Genomic DNA, 11,707 nt, shown 5'->3' with positions numbered 1-11,707 from the left:
GACCCAAACGGAATGAGGTGTTGCTCCTCCCGAGTGTGTCTCGTCACAGCAGCAGAGGAAGTTCTGGACTGACGTGTCAGAATGGGAATGAAAAGTCGAATTGGAATGGCTGGCCACCGAGAAATCGCTTTCCGAGGCGGAAGGAACCGAGTGTTCCCGCAGTCTACGTCGGCACTCAGCGATGTGGAGACCGGCCCGGGAGCACAGGATACAGTGGATGACCCCGACAGACCCGCAGGTGAAGTGTTGTCTCACCTGGAAGGACTATGGGTACCTGAACAGTGGTGAGGGATGAGGTGTAGGGGCTGGTGGAGCAGGAATGAGTGGCAGGTGGCAGGTCATTGTTGAGGGAGGAGTGGACAACGTTTCATTTGTGTTCACTGGTATCCTCCCATCTTCCGACAGTTAGGATCGGTGAATTGTGGGCACGGTATTTTGGCGCCGGAAGCATACCGACCCTTGCGGGGTGTCTCTGCACAATCGTCGGTCGGACTGCATCGGTCGTTCACTCAGAACGGGGCCGTTTTGTTTCGATATCCCGATGTGGATGAAGCTAATCTTTTTTATTATTACTTCTGGTTCATCGTTGTTACTGCCCCGAATCCGAGAGACTGGAGCTGTAGATGCTGGAATCCATCAGTCAAGCCTAATTTCCTCCTGAAATAGGGTCAAACCCATCCCTTTTTCCCCACTGGTGCAGTTTGACCCGCTGAGTTCTTCCAGCAGTTTAAATTTCACTCCTGGATTCATGACTCCACCAGTCCGGCTGTTGGATGAACGTTCAGTTCGTTGTAACGCGGCTTTCAACCAGCCGATGGAGATGGAGGAATTCGAGAAGCGGATGCCCGTTGGAGGTGGCGTAAGTTACGAGGAATTATTCGTTGGACCCTGAGGCTGGTGGGGTGGTAGGTGAGGAACATCTCCTCCTCACAATTCCTCCGTCTCTGCCGCATCTGCTCTCAGGCTTTTCATTCCAGGATGAAGGAGATGTCTTCCTTTTTTCAACAAAGGGGCTTCCCTTCCTCCACCATCAACTCTGCTCTCAAACACATCTCTCCCATTTCCCGCACATCTGCTCTGACCCCATCCGTCCACCACCCCACTCTGGATAGTGTTCCACTTGTCCTCAGCTAACAGCCCACTAGCCTCCGGGTCCAACGTATAATTCCACCACCTCCAACGGGATCCCACTACCAAGCACATCTTTCCCTCCCCCCTCCTTTCTGCTTTCCGCAGGGATCGCTCCCTACGCGACTCCCTTGTCCATTGGACCCCCCCCCCCCCCCATCCCTTCCCAGCGATCTCCCTCCTGGCACTTATCCTTGTAAGTGGAACCAGTGCTACACCTGCCCTTACACTTCCCGCCTCACCACCATTCAGGGCCCCAGACAGTCCTTCCAGGTGAGGCGACACTTCACCTGTGAGTCGGCTGGTGTCCTCTGCATCCCGTGCTCCCGGTGTGCCCTTTTATATATTGGTGAGACCCAACGCAGACTGGGAGACCGTTTCGCTGAACACCTATGCTCTGTCTACCAGAGAAAGCAGGATCTCCCAGTGGCTACACATTTTAATTCCACGTCCCATTCCCATTCTGATATGTCTATCCATGGCCTCCTCCACTGTCAAGATGAAGCCACACTCAGGTTGGAGGAACAACACCTTATATACCGGCTGGGTAGCCTCTAACCTGATGGCATGAACATTGACTTCTCTAACTTCCATTAAAGACCCTCCTCCCTTTCTTACCCCATCCCTGATTTATTTTCCCCCCTCCTCTTTTTACTCTCTCTGCCCATCACTCTTTGCCTGTTCTCCATCTCCCTCTGCTGCTCCCCTCCCCTTTTCTTTCCCCTGAGGCCTCCCGTCCCATGATCCTTTCCCTTCTCCAGCCTTGTATCCCTTTTGCCAATCACCTTTCCAGCTCTTTTTCACCCCACCCCCTCAGGTCTTCTTTTATCATTTTGCATTTCCCCCTCCCCCTCCTACTTTCAAATCTCTTACTATCTTTCAGTTAGTCCTGACGAAGGGTCTCGGCCCGAAACGTTGACTTCTTCCGATAGATTCTGCTGGCTTGCTGCGTTCCACCAGCACTTTGTGTGAGTTGCTTGAATTTCCAGCATCTGCAGATATCCTCGTGTTTGCGCCAAAAAGTTATTGTTGACAGAATCTCGGCAGCGGCAGGAGATGAACATTTACTGTATAGTGAAGGAAGTCCCAAATTGTTGCTGGGCAGCGAGATTTGCACTCCACGACCTTGAAGGAACGGCCGAACTATTAACCAGCTGGAAATGTTTTCCGGGATAAAGGGAAATTGGAGCAAAGGAAGTGAACAGATTCCGATGTTAGATCCCTTCACTGACCTGAGAGGAGCGGAGACAGGAGCAAAATCCAGGATTCTGAGGGAAAGGGACAGGAGAGGGAGCAAGCTGATGAAATGGTGCTTTTCACATTGATTGGGTGTAAATTGGAATATTAAATTGCACTAATTAATGGTAGTGTTCATTATCCAATCACTTCCTCTGTTAATAGAATACTGACTATTCAATGTCATTGTTAAGGAACTGATTTAAGTGCATGACACCACTCGGACTGCAGCAGCTGGAGTCGGTCATTTCAACCTTTTCAAGGACAGTTAGTGGGCAGACAATGTTGGTCCTGCTTTCAATGTTCACATTGCGTAAACAATACACTCTTACTCCTGCTCTTCATATTTTGATGATAAATTTACTCTGCCTCCCGAATCAGCGTGGATAACTTCACTCACCTCAACTCTGAACTGATTCCACAAGTGACAGACCAGCTTTCAAGGACTCTGCAATTTATTTCTTTGCCGTTTGGTTGCCTCTCTGACTGGACGCCCGTGACTGGTGGTGTGCTGCAGGGATCGATGCTGGGTCCATTGTTTGTCTTCAATTTCAACGATTTGGATGATACTCTGGTAAACGGAATCAGCAAATTTGCAGCTGACAAGTTCTGAGCGTAGTGGAGAGCAAGGCAGAACTTCCAAGCATTCAGCTGGTAAAATGTTCTGAAAATGGCAGATGGAATTTATTCCAGACAGGTGAGGTGCTGCACGTTCTGGAGGACAACCCAGGGTCGGATTTACACGGTGAATGTCAGTGGTCTGAGGAGTGCAGAACAACAGAGGGATAAAACATTGGTGAGGACTAATTTGGAGTATTGTGTGCGGTTCTGGTCTCCCACCTGCAGGAAAGATGTAAGTAAGATTGAAAGAGTACAGAGAAAATTCAGGAGGAATTTGAGGACCTGAGTTAGAGGCATAATTCCCTGGAGCTTCAGTGAGTGAGGCACGATTTGACAGAGATAGACACAATTATGAGTGGTACAGTATATATAGGGGAAATACATGCAGGCTTTCCCACTGTGTTTGATGGGACTACAAGTAGAGTTCATAGGTGAAGGGTGAAGGGTGAAATATCGAAGGGGACCGTGTTCACTGGGAGAGTGGTGCGAGTGGAGAAAAGCTTCTTGCAGAAGTGGTTCAATGTCAATGTTTCAGTTTGGAAAAGTACATGCATGGGTGGGGTTTTGTCCAGGTGCAGGTTGATAGAATGAGACAGAATGAGAGTTTGGCACAGATGGGCCGAAGGGTTTGTTTCTGTGCTGTAGTGCTCTATAATTCGATGTCTATTGGCAGAAATTGTCCCCTTTTGCACATTAATTACTTGTTTCAGTTTATTGTTATCTTTCCAAATTGCTATTGTATTTGCTGTAAACGCTGCCAAGAAAACGAATTTAATTGTTGTTCATCTTGACACGTGCGTACTTTGATAATAAATCACTTTGAGTTTGCTCCAGCTGAAAGTCCCAGTACAGTATTTTGTTTCTGCCCTTCCTGCAGTACCGGTTTACAGCGGCGGGTGGCGGTAGTGTGTCGTGAAACTGACAGATAGTCAGGCTCAAACAAGAGAAAATGTGCATTTGCTGGATATCTGAGTAACCCACACAAAATACTGGAGGAACTCAGCAGGCCGGGCAGAGTCCAGTCGACAGTTCGCGCCGAGACCCTTTGGCAGGATGAGGAGTAGAGTTAAAAGGTGTGTGGGGAGGGGGGAGAGAAACACGAGGTCACAGAAACCGAGAGGGGCAGGGATCAAGCAGAGCGCTGGGAAGATGTTTAGTGAAGAAGACACAGGGCTGGAGACGGGGAGTCTGGTAGAAGAGGACAGAAGGCCATGGGAAAAAAGAAGGCGGTGAAGGATGCGATGGGCAGGCAAGGAGATGAGGTGGAGAGGGAAAAGGGAATGGGGAATCGCGAAGGAGATATTCAGTCTGTTCGCTATCCCTATCCGTAAATTGAAAACGTCACTGACGTAAATTGAATTTTCTCACATCTTACCATCTGGATTGGCAGAACACTGAATTCAGGATATTAACAACGATGAACGACGGTTTTACAAATCAGCAGAACATCAGTCAGGACGGAAATGTAGATGTTTGAAAATTCAACAAATTCCCCAGCTTCCACACCCATCTTCACTTTAAACACAGGAAAGTTATCAAAACTCACCAACCTCCCATGGCTCCACACACAGACATTTCTTCTTCTATTTCCGTCAGTTTAGACGCGTCGAAGCGTATTACTGCCCTGCGCAGGATGTATAATTAATTATATAATTTCAGGAAACTCAGATTCTCGAATATAAACTAGTCGCACATATAAACTGAATAATAAATTCTTCAATCAGATGGTGGTTCTCTTGATGGACAAACAAAGATTTAATAGAAAAACAAAGTACATTTAAGTCAGACAGCCTCTTGAACAATATGCGGAATCTGAACAGATGATAACCCTGCATGGTCGAGAGTCTTCTATCCACCATAAGGCCCAGAGGATTGCTAATAATTCTGTTGTAAAGACAGAAACACCATCTGAAACCCGGTGACCAATCTCGACTCCAAGTTGATATGTGTACATCCCAAATCCTGCCTCACTGCTGTCTGGGTCCACTGAGCCATCAGTAAAAATCTTCAGATAAGATCCCCATTTATTATTTAAATATTCATTTACGATCGACGCTGTTGAAATTGCTCTGTTTCCTTGAAGCAGTAAAAGGAGGAATAGGTCTACTTCTGGTTCTGGTAAAAGCCAAAAGGGAACGGGTGGTAAGTAAATTTGGTCAGCTATGTCTTCCTCAATCAGTTTCAATTTCACAGCCCTGTTATTAACCAAATTTAAAAATGAATATCTTTTAAATTCACTTTGGCACTCCGACTTCACCTGCAAAAGACATTTTGATGGACAGCTGTGATTGAAGCCATTTAGTTTTGCCCAATACTGCAGGCCCAACTGAACTCGTCTTAAATGTAAAGGCACTTCTCCCATCTCCACACATAGTGCAGGGACTGATGTTCTAAAAGCTCCACAACAGAGTCTAAGTGCTTTGGACTGCACAGGGTCTAATTTTTCAAGCACTGCCGTAGCAGCGGAAACGTTAGCAATACAACCATGATCAATAACTGATCTAATCATAGCTAGATATATTACGTACATAGTTTCCCACCCTGCTCCCCAGTCACATCCAGCAATACTTCTCATAACATTTAAAACTTTCTCACACTTTCCAATTGTTTTATCTATATGAACCCTCCAAGTAAGTCTTTCATTAAACCAGACACCTAAAAACTTGAATACCTTGACTTTTTCTAATGGAAAATCATATAGACAGAATTCACAAACAGGAATCTTTCTTCCAAAGCCAAAAATCATATATTTGGACTTAGAAGCAGAAATACTGAAACCCTTTATTTAGAATTTTCAGTTTTACAAAGACAAAAAATATTGAAGACGTACAAAACAATGTAAAAGAAATGTAGCTCCAGTTGGAGCACAGGCAAAACAAATCAAAAACAAAAAGGCTGCCAGACAATTTACAAGATTATGTAAATAGACTTTCAAAAAAAGAGTTGACACAACAGTGGTATCACGGCAGCAATATAAAATAAAATGAGTGAAGGAATCCGGTTAGGCACCACACCCACTCATGAGACTAGACAGGTCAAGGTCACTCTGTATGTGAGGTAATATGGCACTGAGCCAAGAAAGGTCCCCGTATTCTCTCAAATGTATTTTGTGTATTGGGTTTGTGCAGACGCAGCCTTTCCATCTGTATATTAGACAACATCTCCCTGAGCCAGTGTGCAAAGGTAGGTGGAGTAGTAGCCTTCCAGGTCAGAAGAATAAGTTTTTTAGCCACCACCATTCCGAGATGCAGAGCAATCTGCAGGTCGTGCGGCAGCTCAAGAGTCACTGCAGAACATCCAAAGATGGCGAGGTCGTGATTGGGCTGAATGTCTCTAGAAGAGGCTTTTGAGACCCACTCAGAAATTGCAGTCCAAAAGTTGTATAATGTCGGGCAAAACCAGAGAAGATGTGCTAGTGAGCCCTCAGCAGAGTGGCACCTGTCACAATCAGGAGACACAGACTTTAAAGTATTTAAAAACTATATAAAAAATTTAAAAGAAGAAATACTGAAACCCCATTTATTTGCCCAGTTTTCAACTGATCTTAACGCCTTTTGTACCCGCTTTAATATATACTTGACGTTTCTTCCTCTTTTCCAGATTTCACCATTGTCTGCAAACACTGATTTGCCAAATCCTGTCCCTACCTGATCAAATATATTGTTTATCATGACATTAAGAAGAACTGGACTAATGATGCTTCCTTGAGGGGTACCATTATCTATTTTAACTGACTTGGAGCTTGTTCCACCTATTCTTACTTGAATTGTCCTTTCCTTAAGAAAATCTTTGATCCAATTAAACATTCTACCTCTAATTCCCACATCATGGGGTTTAATTAATAAACCATAGTGAGTGATATGCTCTTTCAATATCTAGAAATACACTTTACATTACTTTTCTATTTTGAAACACTTTTTTAATATCATGATCTAAAAGGGCAACAGATTCCACTGTTGATCTTCCAGTTCTAAAACCACTTTGATAGGCTGCAAAATGTCCCTTATTTTCTAAAAAATAAACAAGTCTGTTGGTGACCATTCGTTCCATAGTTTTACAAAGCACTGATGTTAAAGCTATAGGCCGATACGAACTCAGTCTAGATGCGTCTTTACCTGGCTTAAAGCTGGAACTACCACTGAATGCTTCCATTCGACTGGTAATTTTCCTCCTTTCCTCACTAAATTAAACAAAGCTAGCATTTCTATTACACAGAGTCATCTAAATGCTTAAGCAATTCATAACACAGTCCATCCCTACCAGGAGAAGAGTTTGAACCTGATTGGACAGCTTCCTGCAATTCCTGAAGGGTGAAAAACAAATTCATGGAGCTGTTATCATCCAAACTCTTGTCTAATTTCCATTTTTCCTTTAACATAATTTCCTTTCTCAAATCACCTGGCTCTCCAGAACTGTACAAAGCTTGGAACACCTCTACAAACAGATCAGCCTTTTCCCTGTTGGTTACAGATTCAATATGTCCTTCCAGCAAAGCTGGGATAGATGGTTTTCTATATGTCCCTGACATTCTGTGAATGATCCTCCGTAGCTGCTTTATAGGTGTCTCAGGGCCCAGGGTTCTCCAACTATCCCTCTTTGCATTTTTAATTACTCTCCTTGCTACTGCTCTTTCCTTTTTATACTCCATAACATTATCTAACACTGGGTACTTTCTTAATTTCCTGTAAGCTCTGTTTCTGTTTCTGACTGCTATATCACAGTTTTTATTCCACCACGGAACTAATGCTCGAGCCTCAGGAACATTCCGCAGCGGAATAGTCAACTGAGCAACTTTATGAATTTCAGAACAGAGGGATTCATTCCACTCGTCTATGGAGGCCTCGCTATCAATCTCTTCTATCATATCCACAGCTTTCTCCTGGTACTCATCCCAAAGGGCAAAAGAAAAATTATACCCAGCAGCTCTCTCCTCAACTTCTACTATCAAATTTCTACCAAATCTACATAACATAGGATAGTGATCACTTCCTAGTGTGTATCTGTCCATAACATCCCATTCCCCAACCCTGGCTAAGTCTGAGGAAGTGATCGATAAGTCTAAGTGACTACAAGTATTCTTTACAATATTAAATCTTGTAGGCCTTCCGTCGTTTAGAAGTACCATGTTGTATTTATCTAGAAACTCCTCTACTCCCGCTCCATTACTATCTTTACTTTCACTACCCCACACAGGATTATGGGTATTGAAATCTCCAACCCAGATTACTGGGGATCTTACTTTATTCATACTTTCATCAAAACCTGATAACATCATCACATTACATGGATTATAAAAGTTAATCAAAGTTGTTTGACCACGAGAGCTTCAAACCTCCTCAGCCACAATTTCAAGGTTAGATTTAAAATCAAGTCTTCTAAACTGAAGTCTTGTTTTTATGAAAGTTGCTCACCCTCCACCAGATTTACCCGTTCTGTCAGCTGTTAAACTATCATATCCAGGGATCACAAAATCTAAATGAGGCTTTAACCATGTCTCCTGTATACAGATCAAATCAGGCTTGTCTTTTAAAGTTCCAACAAATTTTTTTAATTCTTGATCATTTGCAATTAAACTTCTTGCATTCCATTGTAGTATGAAAAACATCCAAATACTAATTATCGGCCTCTTCATCCACATAAAGCTCCTCCATACTCTCTGACCCCGACAACTGGGAAGTATTCAGTGATTATTTCTCTGTCACATACTCATGTAATTTTTCCGGTAAAACCTGTTTCATATCAAGGAATCTCTCTGCAGCTCCAACAGCTACTTTTATCATATCCGTCCTCTTGTTTGAAGTTGTAGCCCCAACCAGTACCTCATCAACAAACGTCAAAAAAGACTCTTTAGTCATCAGCACCATCTCTGAAGGAACCATAGTTGGAGAACGCAGAATGTGCTGACTCCGCATCGTTCCAATCTTTTCTTTACTTGTCCTTTGTTCTCTGTCAACTTTCTTTTCTGCCTGAGCATTTTTGTTGGTTACTAACAACCTGAATCTGCTTTGTCTCGATAATATACTCACATCCTCTGAGCGCCGCTACCTGCTCACACAGACACTGATTCTGAAGCGGGCATTTTATTTCCTTCGTTATACTTTGCTCTCAAGCCAATTCGGGGAGACTCCGGGAGAAGAAGGTGCATTTCCCTGTGTGGCCAGGGTCCCTACAATTTCTTCCCTGGATCCCTAACATGTCAGAGGATGTGTTTCTGGAGATTACTATTCCCCTCCCTGAATTCCCAAACTTCCAGCACCTTCTCCATAGTAAATACAGATGAGAAGTATTTATTTCAGACCTCACCCATCTGCTGTGTCTCCACACATAGATGACCACACTGATCCTCCAAGGATACCTCACTCATTACCCTTTTTGTTTCAGAGACTCATAGAATCTTCTGTAGAATCTCCTTCATCTTACCTGCTAAAGCTATCTCACACCCCCTTTGGCCTCTTGATGTTCTCTCTTCAGTGTTTTCCTACATCCCTCCTACTCCTCGAGGGATTCACCTGATCCCAGCTGCTTTCACCTGACACACAACTCCATCCCGACCAGACGCTCAACAACCCTCATCAGCCAGGGTTCTCTCATCCCGCCAGTCTCACCATTCACTCTAACAAGGACAGACTGATACTGAACCCTTCCAAACTCAGTTTCAGAGCCGCTCACTTGCCAGATGTCTGTTCAATTGGGACCACCCTCTTGTTCTACACCTCTATTCATTCCCTGACCCTTTCCATCCTCCCTCAGTTCAGTCTGTTCACTGCTCTGAACATCAGAAATAGCAGCAAGAGGAGGCTGTTCAGCCCCTCACACATGCTCTCCCATTGAATAAGATCAAAACCACCTCACTGGGCTACAGATGCAAAGGACGTGACAGAAGTGGGGGTCAGAGAGGAGGGGGAGTTGTGATGTTGATTAGGGAGAACATCACCACAGCACTTAGAGAGATCCTTGTGGGGAACGGCCAGTGAGAGTATATTGGTAGGAGTTAGAAATATGGAGATGATCACTTTGTTGGCATTTGTTGGATGCCAAATGTCAGTGAGAATCAGAAGAGCCCATGTGTAGGGAGAATGCAGATAACTCTGTAATAGTCAGAGACTTCAGCTTCCCTAACATTGACTGGGTCAGACATAGTGTCGACGGTTCGGACAGGGTAGAATTTGTGAAGTGCGTCTGGAATGGTTTCACTAGCAACGTGTAGATGCCCGACTAGAGAAGGGTCTTGGTCTGAAACGTCAGCTGTACATTTTTCGATAGCTGGTGCCTGGCCCGGGGAGCTCCGTCAGCATTTTGTGTGTTAACTGGATAAAACATTTGCTTGTGGTAGGAGGCAGAGGGTGTTAGTGGGGGAATTGCTTTGCAGATTGGTTCACAGGGTCAAAGGTACATTTAATGTCAGAGAAATGTTTACAATTCACATCCTGAAATGCTTTTTATTTGGAAACGTCCACGAAAATGGGAGTGCCCCAATTATCAACGACAGTTAAATGTCAGAACCCCAAAGTCCCTCAACTCCCTCCCTCCCTCCCTCACGTAAATGGCAGCGAGGAACAATCCCCCCTCCCCATTACATGAGAGGTTGGTACTGTTAGGGTTAATGTTAGGGTTAATTCGAGACTGCCATTACAGGTCAGGAGTGGCTCACGTAATGAGAGGGAGGGGGGAGCGAAACTGGGGACCCCGCTACACCGAAACTACCAGTGTCACGCGATTCAGTAAACAAAAGAAACAGGTAACTCGTGAGCATATGGCTGCGGGCCAATAAGATGGACACAAGTGCCCGATATTACCTAATATGTAGCGGGGGGTTGTGCTGGGGGGAAAAAGGGATATAAATAAGAGCAGATTGTAAGGGGAAGTCGGAACGCGCCTTCTCCAGCGACTCCGTCGATTCGCTGTGCCAGTTACGAATTCTGCAATAAACCCAAGTTTTGTAATATTCCGGTGTTGGTTGTCTCTCTTCCTAAACGAACACAGGGCAGAATTTCAAGCCCAACATTTGGTGACCCCGACGTGGGGAGGGAGAGACAACACAGGCTGGCGGGTCCGACAGCAGACAACTTGCGGCCGCAACCTCGACTAAGGTCAGGAAGTGCCTGTTATATCGAAGACTTCCAATAGATAGTTAAATCACCGAGTTAGATCTTGTCTGCTGACGGATCCTCACCAACCCCAAATTACCCTGGGAGAGATCATTCCCGGTGCAGAATCGTGACTGGTAAGTGCTAACTCTTATCTGTTTTTAGGAAGATCCTCCGCCCGTGGAAAAGTCTTCTAAGTGAGGGTACCCGCCGCCCACGATGGGCATAAAAGTCTCAGGAGTGAGGAGGAGAAGAGAAAAGTGTCGCGCTACACCGTAGTACACAGGGATACTGACGGCGCCTACCTTAGACTGGTTGTTCAGAGGAGAAATCTCCCACGTGAAGGTCAGGTTTTGAAAGGCGACCGTCCCACATTTGATCCTCTCTGTGTACTAGGGAGCCATGGAGCACTTCAATTTCGAGTTACCGAAACTCAGACATTTGTGTGTTGAGTAACAGAGTATATGAGAGTTTTTAGAAATATGGTAAAATTGATAACTGTGCGACTTCAATAATCTAACAGTGAGCAGCCGCAGGGGTCGGACACCATCAAGGTAGGAGTGGAAGTGTTCCTCCGAGGCCCGGGGAAGCTCACCTGGAACGGAAAACGGTGGCATGGTCCATACCCTGTCACC

The 11,707-nt window shown here is 44.9% G+C and overlaps 1 protein-coding gene across 1 annotated transcript in view; it reads left to right on the top strand.

Annotated features, from left to right (window-relative positions):
• The first annotated feature begins 81 nt into the window (after window positions 1-81).
• The window catches only part of LOC140721819 (zinc-binding protein A33-like), a 34,014-nt gene continuing 22,388 nt past the window's right edge, over window positions 82-11,707 (top strand). The window contains exons 1-2 of the mRNA XM_073036632.1: window positions 82-270; window positions 701-859. Of these exons, the coding sequence (XP_072892733.1) occupies window positions 82-270; window positions 701-859 (348 nt within the window). The remainder of the gene's footprint in view (window positions 271-700; window positions 860-11,707) is intronic.

The sequence above is a fragment of the Hemitrygon akajei genome, chromosome 2 (genome assembly GCF_048418815.1).
Source record: "Hemitrygon akajei chromosome 2, sHemAka1.3, whole genome shotgun sequence".
Lineage (NCBI taxonomy): Eukaryota > Metazoa > Chordata > Chondrichthyes > Myliobatiformes > Dasyatidae > Hemitrygon > Hemitrygon akajei.
This window is presented reverse-complemented; position numbering and strand designations above follow the sequence as displayed.